Source organism: Oncorhynchus tshawytscha, linkage group LG04, assembly GCF_018296145.1.
Source record: "Oncorhynchus tshawytscha isolate Ot180627B linkage group LG04, Otsh_v2.0, whole genome shotgun sequence".
NCBI lineage: Eukaryota > Metazoa > Chordata > Actinopteri > Salmoniformes > Salmonidae > Oncorhynchus > Oncorhynchus tshawytscha.
In genome coordinates, this window is record NC_056432.1 from 12,486,892 (window position 1) to 12,508,700 (window position 21,809).

Here is a 21,809-nt window from a genome sequence, read left to right on the forward strand (position 1 = left end):
CTTTATTTAACCAGGCAAGTCAGTTAAGAACAAATTCTTATTTTCAATGACGGCCTAGGAACAGTGGGTTAACTGCCTGTTCAGGGGCAGAACGACAGATTTGTACCTTGTTAGCTCGGGGGTTTGAGCTTGCAACCTTCCGGTTACTAGTCCAACGCTCTAACCACTAGGCTACCCTAGTAGCCAATCTCCCCGTGTGCCCCCCAAACATTTTTTATGGGGCTGCCTCTCGTGCTTGTCTCGTTGGTACAACTCCTCGTAATATCGCCGTTCCGCTTTCGCTGCCTCTATCTCCTCCTTAGAACGGCGATGCTCCCCAGCCTGCGTCCAGGGTCCTGCTCCGTCCAGGATCTCCTCCCAGGTCCATTCCTCCTGAACACGCTTGGTCCATTTTGTCTCTGTCCATTTTGTCTCTGTCACGTTCGTCATAAGGATCGGACCAAGGCGCAGCGTGGTATGCGTACATTCTTATTTATTTAAAGAATGAACACTGAACAAACTAACAAAATAACAAAACAAAACGTGAAGCTATATAAACAAGTGCTGACAGGCAACTACACATAGACAAGATCCCACAAACACCAAAGGGAAATGGATACCTAAATACGATCCCCAATCAGAGACAACGATAAACAGCTCCCTCTGATTGGGAACCATATTTAGGCCACCATAGACATACAAATCACCTGGACCTACAAAAACCCTAGACATACAGTGCCTTGCGAAAGTATTCGCCCCCCTTGAACTTTGCGACCTTTTGCCACATTTCAGGCTTCAAACATAAAGATATAAAACTGTATTTTTTTGTGAAGAATCAACAACAAGTGGGACACAATCATGAAGTGGAACGACATTTATTGGATATTTCAAACTTTTTTAACAAATCAAAAACTAAAAAAATTGGGCGTGCAAAATTATTCAGCCCCCTTAAGTTAATACTTTGTAGCGCCACCTTTTGCTGCGATTACAGCTGTAAGTCGCTTGGGGTATGTCTCTATCAGTTTTGCACATCGAGAGACTGAAATTTTTTCCCATTCCTCCTTGCAAAACAGCTCGAGCTCAGTGAGGTTGGATGGAGAGCATTTGTGAACAGCAGTTTTCAGTTCTTTCCACAGATTCTCGATTGGATTCAGGTCCGGACTTTGACTTGGCCATTCTAACACCTGGATATGTTTATTTTTGAACCATTCCATTGTAGATTTTGCTTTATGTTTTGGATCATTGTCTTGTTGGAAGACAAATCTCCGTCCCAGTCTCAGGTCTTTTGCAGACTCCATCAGGTTTTCTTCCAGAATGGTCCTGTATTTGGCTCCATACATCTTCCCATCAATTTTAACCATCTTCCCTGTCCCTGCTGAAGAAAAGCAGGCCCAAACCATGATGCTGCCACCACCATGTTTGACAGTGGGGATGGTGTGTTCAGGGTGATGAGCTGTGTTGCTTTTACGCCAAACATAACGTTTTGCATTGTTGCCAAAAAGTTCAATTTTGGTTTCATCTGACCAGAGTACCTTCTTCCACATGTTTGGTGTGTCTCCCAGGTGGCAAGCTTTAAACAACACTTTTTATGGATATCTTTAAGAAATGGCTTTCTTCTTGCCACTCTTCCATAAAGGCCAGATTTGTGCAATATACGACTGATTGTTGTCCTATGGACAGAGTCTCCCACCTCAGCTGTAGATCTCTGCAGTTCATCCAGAGTGATCATGGGCCTCTTGGCTGCATCTCTGATCAGTCTTCTCCTTGTATGAGCTGAAAGTTTAGAGGGACGGCCAGGTCTTGGTAGATTTGCAGTGGTCTGATACTCCTTCCATTTCAATATTATCGCTTGCACAGTGCTCCTTGGGATGTTTAAAGCTTGGGAAATCTTTTTGTATCCAAATCCGGCTTTAAACTTCTTCACAACAGTATCTCGGACCTGCCTGGTGTGTTCCTTGTTCTTCATGATGCTCTCTGCGCTTTTAACGGACCTCTGAGACTATCACAGTGCAGGTGCATTTATACGGAGACTTGATTACACACAGGTGGATTGTATTTATCATCATTAGTCATTTAGGTCAACATTGGATCATTCAGAGATCCTCACTGAACTTCTGGAGAGAGTTTGCTGCACTGAAAGTAAAGGGGCTGAATAATTTTGCACGCCCAATTTTTCAGTTTTTGATTTGTTAAAAAAGTTTGAAATATCCAATAAATGTCATTCCACTTCATGATTGTGTCCCACTTGTTGTTGATTCTTCACAAAAAAAATTGTTTTATATCTTTATGTTTGAAGCCTGAAATGTGGCAAAAGGTCACAAAGTTCAAGGGGGCCGAATACTTTCGCAAGGCACTGTACAAAAAAACCTAGACAATACAAAAACTAGCGCACCTACCCTAGTCACACCTTGACCTAACCAAAATATTAAGAAAACAGAGATATCTCATACAGGGCGTGACACTAACATGTTTTGACTCAGGGTGTGAATACTTATGTAAATTATATATTTCTGTATTTCATTTTCAATCATTTTGCAAACATTTCTAGAAATATGTTTTCACTTTGTCATGGAGTATTGTGTATAGATGGGTGAGAAAAAAAGTCAAGGGATATGAATACTTTCTGAAAGCACTGTATATAGTTCAACTATCGTACCTATGTAGTTTAGCCTAGCAGAGGCCAAGATGGAGCTTATAGCTAAGCCTATAAGAGGCCAAGATAAGCTATGCAATAAGTTCTATCAGAGGTCAATACGGAGATTTTTGCTTAGCCTATCAGAGGTCAAGATGGAGATAATTGCTTAGCCTATCAGGGGTCAAGATGGATATTTTTGCTTAGCCTAAAAGAGGTAAATATGCAGCATATTGCTTAGCCAATTACTATATTACTTATAGCTGCCACATCCTCTCCGATCTCCACCTGCTTAGTGTGTAGGGTCTAGGGGTCGATATGGAATTGGGCTATAGGATACTGTTTAGATACATCACTAGATTACCTGTATAGGCACCAACATCCCCTGCCACCTGTAAAGAGTGGCGTGGGTCTGGGTGGAGCCTCCAGTTGAGGGCCTGTCTAGCCTCATGGCCAGAGGAGAGGCTCCACCAGCCAGGGAACACCAGCCTGAGGTGGGGGTCTCTGGGAAGATCTGATACACTGCCATCACTGGAAGAGTCCCCTCTGAAAATTGACTGGTATAATCACTGTATATCATGGTGAACATATGAACACAGACCTGGAACTGAAATTCCCACTATATTTTCTACTGAGGGCATATGATATTAACTGTGTGCAGAAATGAAGTACCTAGCCCATCTTACCCACGGCAACAGCTGTGTCCGACTGAGTCTCCCACTCCACACTGACCGCTGCCTCCAGACCTTTAATGCGGGACACAGTCAAGAACACGGTCCTACCGCCCTCCTTCCCCACCACAGAGCTATCAGTCCTGCAGAGATAGATGTACATGTGTGACGTGTGTGAGCATGTCTGTGTGAGCGTTTGTGTGTGTGCGTGCATGTTTGAATGTGTGAATGCATGTGTGTGCATGTGCGTGTGTGAGTGTGATCCAGTGTTCGCTCACCTGTTGAGGGAGGAGGCGATGCGGAAGAGGCCCAGAGGGGCGGAGTTTTGCAGCACAGTGATGACTGTGTAGAATATGTCTCCAAGCCGCGCCCCTCCAGTTGGACTGGACAGGGTCACTGTGAATGTCTCGTTCACCTCAGGCTCAGCGTCCAGAACTGCCCAGATCTCCAAAGTCTATAACATCAACACATCAGAGAACATCAACCAACATGTCAGAGAACATCAGGACCATGCCCCAGGACTACTGCCCCAGGACTACCTGACATGATGACTCCTTGCTGTCCCCAGTCCATCTGACCGTGCTGCTGCTCCAGTTTGAACTGTTCTGCCTTATTATTATACGACCATGCTGGTCATTTATGAACATTTGAACATCTTGGCCATGTTCTGTTATAATCTCCACCCGGCACAGCCAGAAGAGGACTGGCCACCCCACATAGCCTGGTTCCTCTCTAGGTTTCTTCCTAGGTTTTGGCCTTTCTAGGGAGTTTTTCCTAGCCACTGTGCTTCTACACCTGCATTGCTTGCTGTTTGGGGTTTTAGGCTGGGTTTCTGTACAGCACTTTGAGATATCAGCTGATGTACGAAGGGCTACATAAATACATTTGATTTGATTTGATCGACCAACACGTCAGAGAACATCAACCAACACGTCAGAGATCATCAACCAACACGTCAGAGATCATCAACCAACACGTCAGGCATCATCAACCAACACGTCAGGCATCATCAACCAACATGTCAGAGAACATCAATCAACATGCCAGAGATCATCAACCAACACATCAGAGATCATCAACCAACACGTCAGAGAACATCAACAAACACGTCAGAGAACATCAACAAACACGTCAGAGAACATCAACAAACACATCGGAGATCAACAACCAACACGTCAGGCATCATCAACCAACACGCCAGAGATCATCAACTAACACGTCAGAGAACATCAACACGTCAGAGATTATCAACATGTCAGAGATCATCAGCCAACACGTCAGAGAACATCAACCAACACGCCAGAGATCATCAACCAACATGTCAGAGAACATCAACATGTCAGAGATCATCAGTCAACACGTCAGAGAACATCAACCAACATGTCAGAGAACATCAACCAACACGCCAGAGATCATCAACCAACACGTCAGAGATCATCAACCAACACGTCAGAGAACATCAATCAACATGCCAGAGATCATCAACCAACACATCAGAGATCATCAACCAACACATCAGAGATCATCATCAGAGAACATCAACAAACAGAGAACATCAACAAGATCAGAGAACATCAACAAACACATCGGAGATCAACACACGTCAGGCATCATCAACCAACACGCCAGATCATCAACAAACACGTCAGAGAACATCACACCAGAGATTATCAACATGTCAGAGATCATCAGCCAACATCAGAGAACATCAACCAACACGCCAGAGATCATCAACCAACACGTCAGAGAACATCAACATGTCAGAGATCATCAGTCAACACGTCAGAGAACATCAACCAACATGTCAGAGAACATCAACCAACACGCCAGAGATCATCAACCAACACGTCAGAGATCATCAACCAACACGTCAGAGAACATCAATCAACATGCCAGAGATCATCAACCAACACATCAGAGATCATCAACTAACACATCAGAGATCATCAACCAACACGCCAGAGATCATCAACCAACACGTCAGAGATCAACAAACACGTCAGAGAACATCAACCAATACGTCAGAGAACATCAATCAACATGCCAGAGATCATCAACCAACACGTCAGAGATCATCAACTAACACGTCAGAGAACATCAACAAACACGTCAGAGAACATCAACAAACACGTCAGAGAACATCAACAAACACGTCAGAGAACATCAACAAACACGTCAGAGATCATCAACACGTCAGAGATCATCAGCACGTCAGAGATCATCAGCACGTCAGAGATCATCAGCACGTCAGAGATCATCAGCACGTCAGAGATCATCAGCACGTCAGAGATGAGAATATAAAGGGCTTTATAGCTTCCCTGACCTCTGTGTTTCCAAGGTACTGAAACACATCCAGATAAGATGTCTATACCTAACGGCCTTTGATATTCTCCAAATAACACGCCTCTTGCCTTTATATCAATTAACTAAATTATCCAATACATATCTTCAATCTTTTCAATCAATTATACAATATATATCTTCAATCAATTATCCAATATACTGTATATCTTTAATCAATTATCCAATAAATATCTTCCATCAATTATCCAATATGCTGTATATCTTTAATCAATTATCCAATATATATCTTCAATCAATTGATTGAATTATCCAACATATATCTTCAATCAATTCATTTAATTATCCAATATATATGTTCTATCAATTCATTTAACTATCCAATATATATCTTCAATCAATTAATTTAATTATCCATCATATATATTCAATCTATTCAAATAATTATCCAATATATATCTTCAATCTATTCATTGAATTATCCAATATATATCTTCAATCAATTCATTGAATAATCCAATATATATCTTCAATCTATTCAATCAAGTATCCAATATATATATTCAATCAATTATACATCTTCAATCAATTATCCAATATACTGTATATCTTTTATCAATTATCCAATATATATATCTTCAATCAATTATACAATATTTTTCTTCAATTTATTCAATCAATTATCCAATATATATTTTTAATCTTTTCAATCAATTATCCAATATATATTTTTAATCTTTTCAATCAATTATCCAATAGATATCTTCATTCAATCAATTATTCAATATATATATTCAATATATATCTTCAATCAATTCATTGAATTATCCAATATATATCTTCAATCAATTCATTGAATTATCCAATATATATCTTCAATCAATTCATTGAATTATCAAATATATATCTTCAATCAATTCATTGAATTATCCAATATATATCTTCAATCTATTCAATCAATTATCTAATATATATCTTCAATCAATTCATTGAATTATCCAATATATATCTTCAATCAATTAATTTAATTACCCAATATATATATCTTCAATCAATTAATTTAATTATTCAATATATATCTTCAATCTATTCAGTTCAACAGTTCAATCAGTTCTCCTGTATCTATACCCGGGATGGGCAACTGGGGGATTTTTGTTGGTCCACAGATCAATTTACACAAAATAAAAATGTTTTGGAATCCAGTCGGCTTCTAAATTTCAACAGGAAGTTGAGAAGAGTAGAATACCCAAGGTGCAATACTTGAAATGTTTCTCTTGTTATGTCAGTCATTCAATTTGCCCATGTCAGCTAGAAAGTTGATTTTGTTAGTCACTCTCACTCAGATATCATTTTAAAAACATTTCTCTCCACAAAATGTGTATAACTGCAGAAAAGTAGCTGTAAAATTGCTAAATATTTTCTCCGCCCCATGGCAAAATGTGTAGAATTGCTCTAAAACTTAAACATTTATGTTTTTCTCTCAGCTGTCAATAGAGGGGCCGCTGAAATGTTTTGCTTTGATCCTACTGACCTTGAACTTGACTCCGTCCTCCAGTATCACAAAGCCCTGCCAGGGTACGAGATCGTCCTGGGCCAGTGTTCCGTTGGCGTGTGTAATGGTGAACTGGACAGTGACGGTGCCGAAGGTGCCCTGGGGTGGGTCACGCACAACGTACAGGGTGGCAACGCTCTCCCCGAGCCCGGACAGCGACGTAGGCTCCCTCAGCAGGAAGGGCTGGCTGCTGTTGAAGGATATGACACCGTGGCCATCGTCGCTGGCCAAGATGTTCACCGTTGCTATAGGCGACAGGGGAGAAAGGGAAAGCAGTTTTCATCAGAGAGTATGTCATATTTCATGTGTGAAACCACAGGTACGTAGTCTAGTGTTTCCCAACTCCAGTCCTCCAGTTCCCCCAACAGGACACATTGTTGTTGTAGCCCCAGACGAACATACCTGATTCAACTCATTGAGGGCCTGATGATTAGTTGACAAGTTGAATCAGGTATGTTTGTCCAGGGTTACAACAAAAATGTGTACTGTTGGGGGTACTGGAGGACTGGAGTTGGGAAACACTGACGTAGACTTTTTTTAAAGTACCTTCAACACAATATAAAACAGGAAGAGGTGTAAAGTACTTACGTAAAAATACTTTAAAATACAACTTAAGCATTTTTGGGGGGTATCTGTAGTTTACTATTTATATTTTTGACAACTTTTACTTTACTCCTAAAGAAAATAATGTACTTTTTACTCCCTACATTTCCCCTGACACCAAAAGTACTCGTTACATTTTGAATGCTTAGCAGGACAGGAAAATGGTCAAATTCATGAACTTATCAAGAGAACATCCCCGGTTATCCCTTTTGCCTCTGATCTGGCAGACTCACTAAACACAAATGCTTCATTTATAACGTGTCAGAGTGTTGGCGTGTGCCCCTGGCTATCTGTACATTTTAAAAAACAACAAGGAAATGGTGCAGTCTGTGCAGAAAATGTGTATACTTTTGATACTTAAGTATATTTGAGAAATTACATTTACTTTTAATACTTAAGCATATTTAAACCAAATACTTTTAGACTTTTACTCAAGTAGTATTTTATTGGGTGACTTTCACTATTAAGGTATCTTTACTTTTACTGAAATATGACAATTGGGTAGTTTTTCCACCACTGTAAACAGGTTTAATGAATGTGCATGATGCTACAGGCTTCCAGCACATCCTACCTGTGGTATTGGCTCCCAGCTTAAGCCCAGATGATGGATTAGCCAGAATGAGCTGGAACCTTTCAGCTCCCTCTGGGATGACGTCATCAATGATCTGCACCTCAACAAACTGATGCCTCTCGCCATCAGCGAAGTGGAGCATCTGAAGAACAAACAAAACGTACTGCATGAACTCACAGTAGAGCATGATGTGTTTAGTCTCATCGTTGGGGCCCAGAGTTTTCCCAGGTCAGATCACCTGGTCAGAGAAAACTCCTGGGCCATGTTCAATAGCCAAATGTTGTCAAACGCTGCAGATGGAAATACCATGAATACAGTGTACATCAGAGAGGCATGTTTGTTCTACATAGCATATTTTATATCTGAACGTTCCAAAACAATGTGTCTTGCTGAGCACGCCTCTGGCCCTACATAATTTAAGAACTCTGATTGGTGGTTTAGTGTGTTAGGGGCGTGGCCTCACCGATGGTGTGGCGTTGAAGTCCAGACCCAGCTGACCTTCCAGGTTCTGAGTGTAGAAGAAGAGCGAGACGTTTCCGTAGGTCCCTGAGCTCCTGTAGACCACCAGGTTCAGCATTCCCATGGTCTCATTCACCTCAAAGCTACAAGGAAAAACACACAGCCAAACATCAGAAGTGTCTGCCACCTGAGGTTGAATGCACTAATTGTAAGTCTCTCTGGATAAGAATGTCTGCCTCAGTAAATTACTCAAATGTACATGTAAATGAGAATAAGGATCCCTGTGTTTTAGTGACTTGGGTGATTTATTAGTTTACAGTCATGAAAGGGGACAGAAAAACAGATGGAGGGGAGCAGTGTGGGCTTTTCCCAAACAAGCAACAGTGTCAGTGGGAGGGGGAATTATACAGAGTGTAGAGAGTGTTTCTGAGTGTAGTGCTTTCAGAACCAGACCAAACTACATGTCTACTACAACCAGACTACATGTTGTAGAGGTAAGACAGGAGGAACAACTGACAATGTAAAGGACAATGTTAGGCGGAGCCATTTACTTAGTATTGGTCCATTCAATGACACCTCGAATTCCATCATTGGCACCGATGCTGATTTCTGCCACCAAACCATGTGTATCTGAAGAGGAAAGGCAACATTACAATAGGAAGGGTACCTCATGTTCTAAAGTCTCGTTCAAGTAATATTATCATTCAAAAACTAGCATTATCTTCAGCATGAACACGATGACCTGAAAAGCTGGGCCAGAGCATCGAAAAACGCTACAACGTTGGTTGTTTAGCAACAAAACCGATGTGGTTGACTTAGATGGTTGACAACATGTAAACTATATTTCGTCTCCAATGTTTGTTGAAAACATAAATTAATTTGCACAATGAGCACCTGTTGTCTCTCAAATACATCATTATAGTTGTTGGTTAGCTAGCTAGAGATTGTTTTGCCATATTAGTCAGGACAAAACACCTCAAAACAAGACATGGTATCAAGAACAAGATAAAACTTCTTGTCATTGTTGCTAGCTATCTGGCCATCCAGATTCACAACAACACACTGCCTCTGCCTCATTGAAGTGTGCACATCATTTGAAGTTGTCAGTTAACCATTCTAATAGAACTGGAGATGAGGGACATTCACTTCTCACATGCAGCTGACAGTCAGAGTATGTGTTGACTTATTTATAATGTCCTTAGTAGCGCTGTCTGTCTGTCTGTGTCTCTGTCTGTCTGTCTGTGTCTCTGTCTGTCTGTCTGTCTGTCTGTCTGTCTGTCTGTCTGTCTGTCTGTCTGTCTGTCTGTCTGTCTGTCTGTCTGTCTGTCTGTCTGTGTCTCGGTCTGTCTGTCTGTGTCTCGGTCTGTCTGTCTGTGTCTCGGTCTGTCTGTCTGTGTCTCGGTCTGTCTGTCTGTGTCTCTGTCTGTCTGTCTGTCTGTCTGTCTGTCTGTCTGTCTGTCTGTCTGTCTGTCTGTCTGTCTGTCTGTCTGTCTGTCTGTCTGTCTGTCTGTCTGTCTCTGTCTCGGTCTGTCTGTCTGTGTCTGTCTGTCTGTCTGTCTGTGTCTCGGTCTGTCTGTCTGTGTCTCGGTCTGTCTGTCTGTGTCTCTGTCTGTCTGTCTGTGTCTCTGTCTGTCTGTCTGTCTGTCTGTCTGTCTGTGTCTCTGTCTGTCTGTCTGTCTGTCTGTGTCTCTGTCTGTCTGTCTGTGTCTCTGTCTGTCTGTCTGTGTCTCTGTCTGTCTGTCTGTGTCTCTGTCTGTCTGTCTGTCTGTCTGTGTCTCTGTCTGTCTGTCTGTGTCTCTGTCTGTCTGTCTGTCTGTCTGTCTGTGTCTCTGTCTGTCTGTCTGTGTCTCTGTCTGTGTCTCTGTCTGTCTGTCTGTGTCTCTGTCTGTCTGTCTGTGTCTCTGTCTGTCTGTCTGTGTCTCTGTCTGTCTGTCTGTGTCTCTGTCTGTGTCTCTGTCTGTCTGTCTGTGTCTCTGTCTGTCTGTCTGTGTCTCTGTCTGTCTGTCTGTCTGTGTCTGTCTGTCTGTCTGTCTGTCTGTCTGTCTGTCTGTCTGTCTGTCTGTCTGTCTGTCTGTCTGTCTGTCTGTCTGTCTGTCTGTCTGTCTGTCTGTCTGTCTGTCTGTCTGTCTGTCTCTATTTCACTGTCCGTCTCTGTCTCTCTGTCCGTCTCTGTCTCTCTGTCCGTCCCTGTCTCTCTGTCCGTCTCTGTCTCTCGGTCCGTCTCCGTCTCTCGGTCCGTCTCCGTCTCTCGGTCCGTCTCCGTCTCTCGGTCCGTCTTCGTCTCTCTGTCCGTCTCTGTCTGTCTGTCAGTCAGTTCAACAGTTCAATCTGGGCACAGGCTGCCATTTAAAGCATTTGGTTTGGCTGTCCCATTTCTCACCACACAGCGTTTTTCAGCTCGACCCAAACGGCCCCTCATGGGAGATATCAATCATAAGAAGCGTAGCCACTGAGTGATGGCAGATGGGCCTGTGTCTCTACAGTCTGTTTAGTATTCTGTCTACTCATCATTTTCTTAAGTTACCCATTCATAAAATTATGGCAGACAACAGAATGCACAAGGGAATAGTTGGAAAACCCATAGAATTACATGTAGAACTAAAAGTGATTTGTAGGATCTCTGTGGGAAAATGCACATTTAGAATGCTTTGTGATTTACATAGTTGTCCATTTGGGCCAAACCCAGCGTACCTAGTTTAGGACCAGGTGTGAGGGTGGTGATGAGTACTGCAGACGTTACGTTGACCAGGAAAAATTCCTCCAACTCAGGGATGTCATCCTGGAAAAATAAATGTATACAATTTGTATGACATATAGCCTACATTTATACCGTATGAAAACTCCAATGAAATCCATACACATCTACAAGCCTTCCAGAGCACCAACAGAGCCAAATGAGAGAAGTTTCCTGGGTGGGCCAGAGTTGGGTTAAATTCCATTTCAATTCAATAAGTTAACAACAATTACAATTCCCCAAAAATACATAGAGAGGCATTGAGGAATATTGGTATAGGAATTTCCGTTGACTTGATGAATTGACTAAATTGAAAAGGCATTGAGCACAGCCCTGGTGGTGCTCTTACATCCAGTATGGTGACAGGAATGGCCACAGAGATCTGTCCATCCTGCAGGATCACTGAGCCCGATACAGAGAGGAAGTCCTGTCCTGGTTCAGCCAGGGCCCCGCCCCCTTCCACCTGGGAAAGGTCCTGGAGGGATCCTCGGACCGTCTCATAGCTGATATTCACTACCCCTGGAAACACAACACCAACAATACTTAACTGATAACACATAGAGCACCAGTCAAAAGTTTGGACACACCTACTCATTCCACGGTTTTTCTTTATTTTTACTATTTTCTACATTGTCGAATAATAGTGAAGACATCAACACTATGAAATAACACATATGGAATCATGTAGAAACCAAAAAGTGTTAACCAAATTATATGTTATATTTGAGATTTTTCACCCTTTGCCTTAATGACAGCTTTGCACACTCTTGACATTCTCTCAACCAGCTTGTAACCTTGATTTATCTAAGGAAGTCAGTTAAGTTAAGAACAGTTAAGAACAAATTCTTATTTACAATGACGGCCTACACTGGCCAAACCCGGACGACGCTGGGCCAATTGTGCCCCGCCCTATGGGACTCCCAATCACAGCCGGTTATGATACAGCCTGGAATCGAACCAGGGTGTCTGCAGTGACGCCTCAAGCACTGAGTTGCAGTGTCTTAGACCGCTGCACCACTCGGGAGCCCTTCATGAGGTAGACACCTGGAATGCATTTCAATTAACAGTTGTGCCTTGTTAAATGTTAATTTGTGGAATTTCTTTTCTTCTTAATGCGTTTCAGCCAATCAGTTGAGTTGTGACAAGGTAGGGGTGGCACACAGAAGATAGCCCTATTTGGTAAAAGACTAAGTCCATATTATGGCAAGAACAGCTCAAATAAGCAAAGAAAAATGACAGCCCATCATTATTTTTGATATGAAGGTTAGTCAATGCGGAAAATTTAAATCACTTTGAACGTTTCTTCAAGTGCAGTCGCAAAAACCATCAAGCGCTATGATGAAACTGTCTCTCATGAGGACGGCCACAGGAAAGGAAGACCCAGAGTTACCTCTGCTGCAGAGGATGAGTTCATTAGAGTTACCAGCCTCAGAAATTTCAGCCCAAATAAATGCTTTACAGAGTTCAAGTAACAGACACATCTCAACATCAACTGTTCAGAGGAGACTGTGTAAATCAGGCCTTCATGTTCAAATTGCTGCAAAGAAAACACTATTAAAGGACACCGATAAGAAAAAGAGACTTGCTTGGGCCAAGAAACACGAACAATAGACATTAGACCGGTGGAAATCTGTCCTTTAGTCTGATGAGTCCAAATTTGTGATTTTGGTTCCAACCGCCGTGTCTTTGTAAGACGCAGAGTAGGTGAATAGATTCTCTCAGCATGCGTGGTTCCCACCGTGAAGCATGGAGGAGGAGGTGTGATGGTGTGGGGGAGCTTTGCTTGTGACACGGTCAGTGATTTATTTAGAATTCAAGGCACATTTAACCAGGCTACCACAGCATACTTCAGCGATATGCCATCCCATCTGGTTAGCGCTTAGTGGGACTATAATCTGTTTTTCAAGAGCACAATGACCCAACACACCTCCAGGCTGTGTAAGGGCTATTTGACTAAGAAGGAGAGTGATGGAGTGCTGCATCAGATGACCTAGCCTCCACAATCACCTGACCTCAACCCAATTGCAATGGTTTGGGATGAGTTGGACAGCAGAGTGAAGGAAAAGCAGCCAACAAGTGCTCAGCATATGTGGGAACTCCTTCAAGACTGTTGCAAAACCATTCCAGCCATAGCTGGTTGAGAGAATGGCAAGAGTGTCATCAAGGCAAAGGGTGGGTACTTTGAAGAATCAAAAATATATTTGGATTTGTTTAACACTTTTTTGGTTACTACATGATTTCATATGTGTTATTTCATAGTTTTGATGTCTTCACTATTATTCTACAATGTAGAAAATAGTAAAAATAAAGAAAAACCCTTGATTGAGTAGGTGTGTCCAAACTTTTGACTGGTACTGTACATTATTACTTTTTCAATGAGATCACATAAAATACGATAACAGTCACCTGCAGACTTGGATGTGTGAACAGAACTGCAGTTACACAGGCAGCCCAATTCTGATATTTTGCCACCAATTGGTCTTTTGACAAATCAGATATATTTTTGCAAAAAATTGGGTTTACGAAATTGGCAGCCTGAGTAAGCGCAGCCTGAGTGGCAAAAAGTCTGATGTTGTTTTGAGAAAATTGATCAAATGTACAGTATAGTCTGAACTTTTGCCATCATTAAGAACTGGAATTTTTCCAGCTCAGATCAAGTGGTCAGGGATAACTAACTGTCGCCACTAGTCCCAAGTCCCTATCCACGACTGACCTGAAGCCAAAAATGTTCTTTTGATAAAGACGTTGAGGTCCCAGACTGACCTGCAGCCCCAAACTCTCTGTTGATGAAGACATTGAGGGTGCCGTCGCGCTCCTCCGTGTTCTGTCTGAGGGAGGACGGGGCGATGCTAAGCATCCCGAATGGCCCATCACTGGTCTCCACGGTAACCACCGCCTCGCGCCCCTGGTCATCCAGCGCTCCGTGACCCGTTACCAGAACACCTGGGGGACAAGGAGAACAGAACTGACAGATACTATCAATACAAACCCTAGTCAAACTCATCCCCAGCCTTAGGGGCTCTTACAGACTTAACTCTTTGCTATGGTAACCTATATTGCTGATCAATGCTACACAGAGTCATTGCCAGGCCGTCACTGTAAATAAAAAAAGTGTTCTTAACTGACTCGCAATGGTTAAATAGAAGTTACATAAACAGAGATCCAAGTACATCATAGGAAATATTTTGAAATGTGCCTGTTCAGTATTTTGATGGGAAGAGGACAGAGAAGGTGATTTACCATATGTGCGGACGTTGGACAGGATCACCCTGTACAGCTCCTTCTCCTCAGGCTTTGAGTCTTCAAGCAGCTGGAGGACTATGGTGTTGTTCAGTGTTCCCTGTGTGAGTGACAATATGCTCGTACTGTATACACCCGAATAAACCTTGTACTGTGCATGGCATGTAAACCATGTGAAACAGATTGGTCAGTTTAATTTACCCCAGTGAAGAAAAGTAGTCCTGAGGTGGGTGTGAAGGTCCTGGCAACACGGGGTCCTTGGAAGGCCCAGTCTACTGTGACGTTCCCCAGCCCGGGAGCTGTCCTGATCACCAGCAGGGGCAGCCTCTCCCCTACAACACACACACACACGGATGAACAGACGCACGCAAGCGCACACACACACACACACACACATACAAACGCAAAACACATGCACACACAGTGGTTGAAAAAGTATCCAGTTGTCATACTTGAATAAAAGTAAAGATACATTAATAGAAAATGACTCAAATAAAATGACAAAAAAATAAATATCTGTAAGTATCTTCAATACTCAGACATAATTTACAAACCAAGCATTTGTGTTTAGTGAGTCCGCCAGATCAGAGGCAGTAGGGATGACCAGGGATGTTCTCTTTATAAGTGTGAATTTGACCATTTTCCTTCCTGCTATGCATTCGACAATGTAACGAGTACTTTCGGGTGTCAGAGAAAATGCATGGAGTAAAAAGTACAATATTTTCTTTAGGAATGTAGTGAAGTAGAAGTAGTCAAACATATAAATAGTAAAGTAAAGTACAGATACCCCCAAAAACATTTACGTATTTTCACTTTACACCACCACACACACACACACACACACACACACACACACACACACACACACACACACACACACACACACACACACACACACACACACACACACACACACACACACACACACACACACACACACACACACACACACGTTAGTCACCTTTTAAGATAATACATGTGGAGCAACATTTTCATCATGCAAAATAGCACATGCTAATTTAAAACTTTTCCTTAACAATGTGCATTATAAGCAGTGTTGGGGAGTAGTGAACTACATATACTACATCAACTAGTAATTTAACTACATTTTGCAGTAGCTTGGTGGTAGTTGAACTAAATTTAAATCTTGTTAGTGTTTTCAGTAGTTAATTACTTTGTTGCCATGTAGTGTTGTAGCTAACTACTGGAACTACACACTACATTGTTTTGCAAAAATATACTAAAATATGAGTAAAGTAGGCAATATTTTTTTCTTCATGCTGATCTTCCTAGGTAGTCTTGTTTTCAGATTGACTGTTAAAACCCTGCCACATACCTCTTGTGTCTGAGCCGTTGAATTGAAATTCTCAGAGCCACCTGTTTCTTTCATCACACCAGTCACGTTGGCCATTAAGCCAGAAGATGTTTGTTTCTGTTCCGACAATGCAGTTAACATCTTCAACGAGCTAGCTCAATTACACATTCTGTTAACATCTGACTCCAGAGTGATCTGTTTTTGCAATTTGTAGTCTATGACATTTAAGATTTAAATATGATGAAGTAGTTTGGATATAGTGAACTACTTTTTCAAAGTGACTTTAGTTCAGTAAACTGTATGTTTCTTAAGTGGGCAATCTGCAGTAGCGTCTTCCATTTTCGGACTTCTGAATTTTTATTTATTTATTTTTTATTTCACCTTTATTTAACCAGGTAGGCTAGTTGAGAACAAGTTCTCATTTGCAACTGCGACCTGGCCAAGATAAAGCATAGCAATTCGACACTTACAACAACACAGTTACACATGGAATAAACAAAACATTGTCAATAATACAGTAGAACAAAAGAAAACAAAAAGTCTATATACAGTGAGTGTAAATGAGGTAAGATAAGGGAGTTAAGGCAATAAATAGTCCATGGTGGCAAAGTAATTACAATATAGCAATTAAACACTGGAATGGTAGATGTGCAGGAAATGAATGTGCAAGTAGAGATACTGGGGTGCAAAGGAGCAAGATAAATAAATAAATACTGTATGGGGATGAGGTAGGTAGATAGATGAGTTATGCACAGGTGCAGTGATCTGTGAGCTGCTCTGACAGCTGGTGCTTAAAGCTAGTGAGGGAGATATGAGTCTCCAGCTTCAAAGATTTTTGCAGTTCGTTCCAGTCATTGGCAGCAGAGAACTGGAAGGAAAGACGACCAAAGGAGGAATTGGCTTTGGGGGTGACCAGTGAGATATACCTGCTGGAGCGCGTGCTACGAGTGGGTGCTGCTATGGTGACCAGTGAGCTGAGATAAGGCCGGGCTTTACCTAGCAGAGACTTGTAGATAACCTGTCGCCAGTGGGTTTGGCGACGCGTATGAAGTGAGGGCCAACCAACGAGAGCGTACAGGTCGCAATGGTGGGTAGTGTATGGGGCTTTGGTAACAAAATGGATGGCACTGTGATAGACTGCATCCAGTTTGTTGAGTAGAGTGTTGAAGGCTATTTTATAGATGACATCACCCAAGTCGAGGATCGGTAGGATGGTCAGTTTTACGAGGGTATGTTTGGCAGCATGAGTGAAGGATGCTTTGTTGCGATATAGGAAGCTGATTCTAGATTTAATTTTGGATTGGAGATGCTTAATGTGAGTCTGTAAAGAGAGTTTAAAGTCTAACCAGACTAATTAATGACATATAGCCCACTGATTCCTGAAAAATATCAATTATAAATGCCTCATGAGCTTAGTTCAACTGTTGTACCCCATCAGAACCCAACATACGCTTGTTTTCAATGTTAGTAAACAAATTAAATGTAAACAACACTATATAGCCTCAAAACAGGGTTAAAACTATAATTTGGATATCATGGTCAGTCCTTGCATACATAGCTCTGTTTATGAATTTGAGAGTGGTTAGACTTTTCCAGCCCTATCCCTTAGCTGTGTTATTGTTTCAACTGCTGATTGACACTTTAAGAGGAGCTTTAAATGTAACTTAACTTCTTCCAGTATGAAGTAATTGGTAGCTTGGTAAACTATATATTTTAGAGTAGATTCCACACCACTGATTATAAGGAGACTCTTGTTCAACATGGGTTTAGTAAACTGTGTGATGCATGTGATGAGAGGCAGTATTTGGAACTTGCATTTGATTATATAGGTCTCCTTCCTGGTTATTTCTCATTGGCATTTCATCATGCAAATGTTAGCCATAGTCTGCTGTGTTAGATTAGTTAACCAGGATATAGGACTTGACGAGGGCAATTTGAAGGACCTTCCTTAGCTACCGTAGGTGCTTCAGAGACTCATATCAGTAAGTGGTGTAAGGATTTGCCAAAGATAAAAGTGGAAGAGCTCTGTCATGCATGCCCAATGAGCTATGCCTGGAACTAACTACATGAGCCACCTATTACCACATGCTCCTCCCACTACCTGCTGCATTCCTTCATTAATTCATTGGTTGTCTCCGAATCCCTCGGAGTGCAAAGTGATGAATGAGGTTGGTAGCGGTGTTGAGCTATGCTAACTGTGTTTGCGGTATGGTAGCTGTGTTGAATGAGGTTGAGCTATGGTAGCTGTGTTGAATGAGGTTGAGCTATGGTAGCTGTGTTAAACTATGTTAGCTGTGTAAAGCTATGGTAGCAGTGTTAAGCTATGGTAGCTGTATTGAATGAGGTTCAGCTATGGTAGCAGTGTTAAGCTATGGTAGCTGTGTTGCCGAATGGTAACTGTGTTGAATGAGGTTGAGATATGGTAGCTGTGTTAATCTATGGTAGCTGTGTTGAATGAGGTTGAGCTATGGTAGCTGTGTTAAGCTATGGTCGCTGTGTTGCCGTATGGTAGCTGTGTTGCCGAATGGTAACTGTGTTGAATGAGGTTGAGCTATGGTAGCAGTGTTGAGCTATGGTGCGGTGTTGCCCTATGGTAAATGTGTTGAATGAGTTTGAACTATGGCATGCTGAACAATGGTAACTGTGTTGAGCTATGGTAAATGTGTTGAGCTATGGTATCGGTGTTGAGCTATGGTAGCTGTGTTGCTGTATGGTAGCTGTGTTAAGCTATGGTTGCTGTGTTGCTGTATGGTAGCTGTGTTAAGCTATGGCAAATGTGTTGAGCTATGGTAGCGGCGTTGCGCTATGGTAGCGGTGTTACAATATGGTAGCGGTGTTGCGCTATGGTAGCGGTGTTGAGCTATGATAGCGGTGTTGAGCTATTGTAACTGTGTTGCGCTATGGTAACAGTGTTGAGGTATGGTAGCGGTGTTGAGCTATGGTAGTGGTGTTGAGCTATGGTAGCTGTGTTGAGCTATGGTAGCTGTGTTGAGCTATGGTAGCTGTGTTACCGTATGGTAGCTGTGTTGAATGAGGTTGAGCTAAGGTAGCAGTGTTGTGCAATGGTGCGGTGTTGCCCTATGGTAAGTGTGTTGAATAAGTTTGAGCTATGGCGTGTTTAGCTATTGTAACTGTGTTGCGCTATGGTAACGGTGTTGAGCTATGGTAGCTGTGTTGCAGTATGGTAGCTGTGTTGAATGAGGTGGAGCTATGGTAGCAGTGTTAAGCTATGGTAGCTGTGTTGCTGCATGGTAGCTGTGTTGAGCAATGGTAGCTGTGTTGAGCTATGGTAGCTGTGTTGAGCTATGGTAGCTGTGTTGAGCTATGGTAGCTGTGTTGAGCTATGGTAGCTGTGTTGAATGAGGTTGAGCTATGGTAGCAGTGTTAAGCTATGGTAGCTGTGTTGCTGTATGGTAGCTGTGTTGAGCTATGGTGGCTGTGTTGAGCTATGGTAGCTGTGTTGAGCTATGGTAGCTGTGTTGAATGAGGTTGAGCTATTGTAGCAGTGTTAAGCTATGGTAGCTGTGTTGCTGTATGGTAGCTGTGTAAATCTATGGTTGCTGTGTTGAATGAGGTTGAGCTATGGTAGCTGTGTTAAGCTATGGTAGCTGTGTTGCCGTATGGTAGCTGTGTTGCCGAATGGTAACTGTGTTGAATGAGGTTGAGCTATGGTAGCAGTGTTGAGCTATGGTGCGCTGTTGCCCTATGGTAAATGTGTTGAATGAGTTTGAGCTATGGCGTGCTGAACAATGGTAACTGTGTTGAGCTATGGTAAATGTGTTGAGCTATGGTATCGGTGTTGAGCTATGGTAGCTGTGTTGCTGTATGGTAGCTGTGTTAAGCTATGGCAACTGTGTCGAGCTATGGTAGCGGCGTTGAGCTATGGTAGCGGCGTTGAGCTATGGTAGCGGTGTTGCGCTATGGTAGCGGTGTTGCGCTATTGTAGCGGTGTTGAGCTATTGTAACTGTGTTGCGCTATGGTAACAGTGTTGAGGTATGGTAGCGGTATTGTGCTATGGTAGTGGTGTTGAGCTATGGTAGCTGTGTTGAGCTATAGTAGCTGTGTTGAGCTATGGTAGCTGTGTTACCGTATGGTAGCTGTGTTGAATGAGGTTGAGCTAAGGTAGCCTTGTTGAGCAATGGTGCGGTGTTGCCCTATGGTAAGTGTGTTGAATAAGTTTGAGCTATGGCGTGTTTAGCTATTGTAACTGTGTTGCGCTATGGTAACGGTGTTGAGCTATGGTAGCTGTGTTGAGCTATGGTAGCTGTGTTGAGCTATGGTAGCTGTGTTGCAGTATGGTAGCTGTGTTGAATGAGGTGGAGCTATGGTAGCAGTGTTAAGCTATGGTAGCTGTGTTGCTGCATGGTAGCTGTGTTGAGCAATGGTAGCTGTGTTGAGCTATGGTAGCTGTGTTAAGCTATGGTAGCTGTGTTGCTGCATGGTAGCTGTGTTGAGCAATGGTAGCTGTGTTGAGCTATGGTAGCAGTGTTAAGCTATGGTAGCTGTGTTGCTGTACAGCAGCTGTGTGGAATGAGGTTGAGCTATGGTAGCTGTGTTGCCGTATGGTAGCTTTGTTGAGCTATGGCAACTGTGTTGAGCTATGGTAACTGTGTTGAGCTATGGTACCGGTGTTGCGCAATGGTAACGGTGTTGCGCTATGTTAGCTGTGTTGAGCTATGGTAGCAGTGTTGAGCTAAGGTAACGGCAATGCGCCATGGTAGCGGTGTTGAACTATGGTAACTGTATTGAGCTATGGTAACTGTGTTGAGCTATAGTAACTGTGTTGAGCTATAGTAACTGTGTTGCCGTATGGCAGCTGTGAAATTACTTTTAAAGAACGACCAGGCATCCTTGACTGACGGGATGAGGTCAATATCCTTGCAGGATACCCGGGCCAGGTCGATTAGAAAGGCCTGCTCACAGAAGTGTTTTAGTGAGCAATTGACAGTGATGAGGGGTGGTCGTTTGACCGCGGCCCCATAGCGGATACAGGCAATGAGCCAGTGATCGCTGAGATCCTGATTGAAAACAGCAGAGGTGTATTTGGAGGGCAAGTTGGTCAGGATAATATCTATGAGGGTGACCATGTTTACGGATTTAGGATTGTACCTAGTGGTTTCCTTGATAATTTGTGTGAGATTGAGGGCATCTAGCTTAGATTGTAGGTCTGCTGGGGTGTTAAGCATATCCCAGTTTCAGTCACCTAACAGAACGAACTCTGAAGATAGATGGGGGGCAATCAATTCACATATGGTGTCCAGGGCACAGCTGGGAGCTGAGGTGGGTCTATAACAGGCGGCAACAGTGAGAGACTTATTTCTGGAGAGATTAATTTTTAAAATTAGAAGCTCGAACTGTTTGGGCATAGACCTGGAAAATATGACATAACTTTGCAGGCTATCTCTGCAGTAGATTGCAACTCCTCCTCCTTTGGCAGTTCTATCTTGACAGAAAATGTTGTAGTTGGGTATGGAAATCTTTTTGGTGGCCTTCCTAAGCCAGGATTCAGATACGGCAAGGACATCAGGGTTGGCGGAGTGTGCTAAAGCAGTGAGTAAAACAAACTTAGGGAGAAGGCTTCTGATGTTAACATGCATGAAACCAAGGCTTTTTATGATTACAGAAGTCAACAAATGAGAGTGCCTGGGGACACGCAGGGCCTGGGTTAGCCTCCACATCACCCAAGGAACAGAGGAGGAGTAGGATGAGGGTACGGCTAAAGGCTAGCAAAACTGGTCGTCTAGTGTGTTG

The 21,809-nt window shown here is 42.6% G+C and overlaps 1 protein-coding gene across 1 annotated transcript in view; it reads right to left on the reverse strand.

Annotated features, from left to right (window-relative positions):
• The window catches only part of LOC112237176 (adhesion G-protein coupled receptor V1-like), a 225,981-nt gene that overhangs the window by 144,281 nt on the left and 59,891 nt on the right, over positions 1–21,809 (reverse strand). The window contains exons 34-45 of the mRNA XM_042320335.1: positions 14,944–15,074; positions 14,743–14,842; positions 14,266–14,445; positions 11,852–12,021; positions 11,460–11,547; positions 9,320–9,398; positions 8,773–8,911; positions 8,310–8,451; positions 7,115–7,380; positions 3,561–3,736; positions 3,298–3,425; positions 2,976–3,157 (exon numbers count right to left, since the gene is read on the reverse strand). Of these exons, the coding sequence (XP_042176269.1) occupies positions 2,976–3,157; positions 3,298–3,425; positions 3,561–3,736; positions 7,115–7,380; positions 8,310–8,451; positions 8,773–8,911; positions 9,320–9,398; positions 11,460–11,547; positions 11,852–12,021; positions 14,266–14,445; positions 14,743–14,842; positions 14,944–15,074 (1,781 nt within the window). The remainder of the gene's footprint in view (positions 1–2,975; positions 3,158–3,297; positions 3,426–3,560; positions 3,737–7,114; positions 7,381–8,309; positions 8,452–8,772; positions 8,912–9,319; positions 9,399–11,459; positions 11,548–11,851; positions 12,022–14,265; positions 14,446–14,742; positions 14,843–14,943; positions 15,075–21,809) is intronic.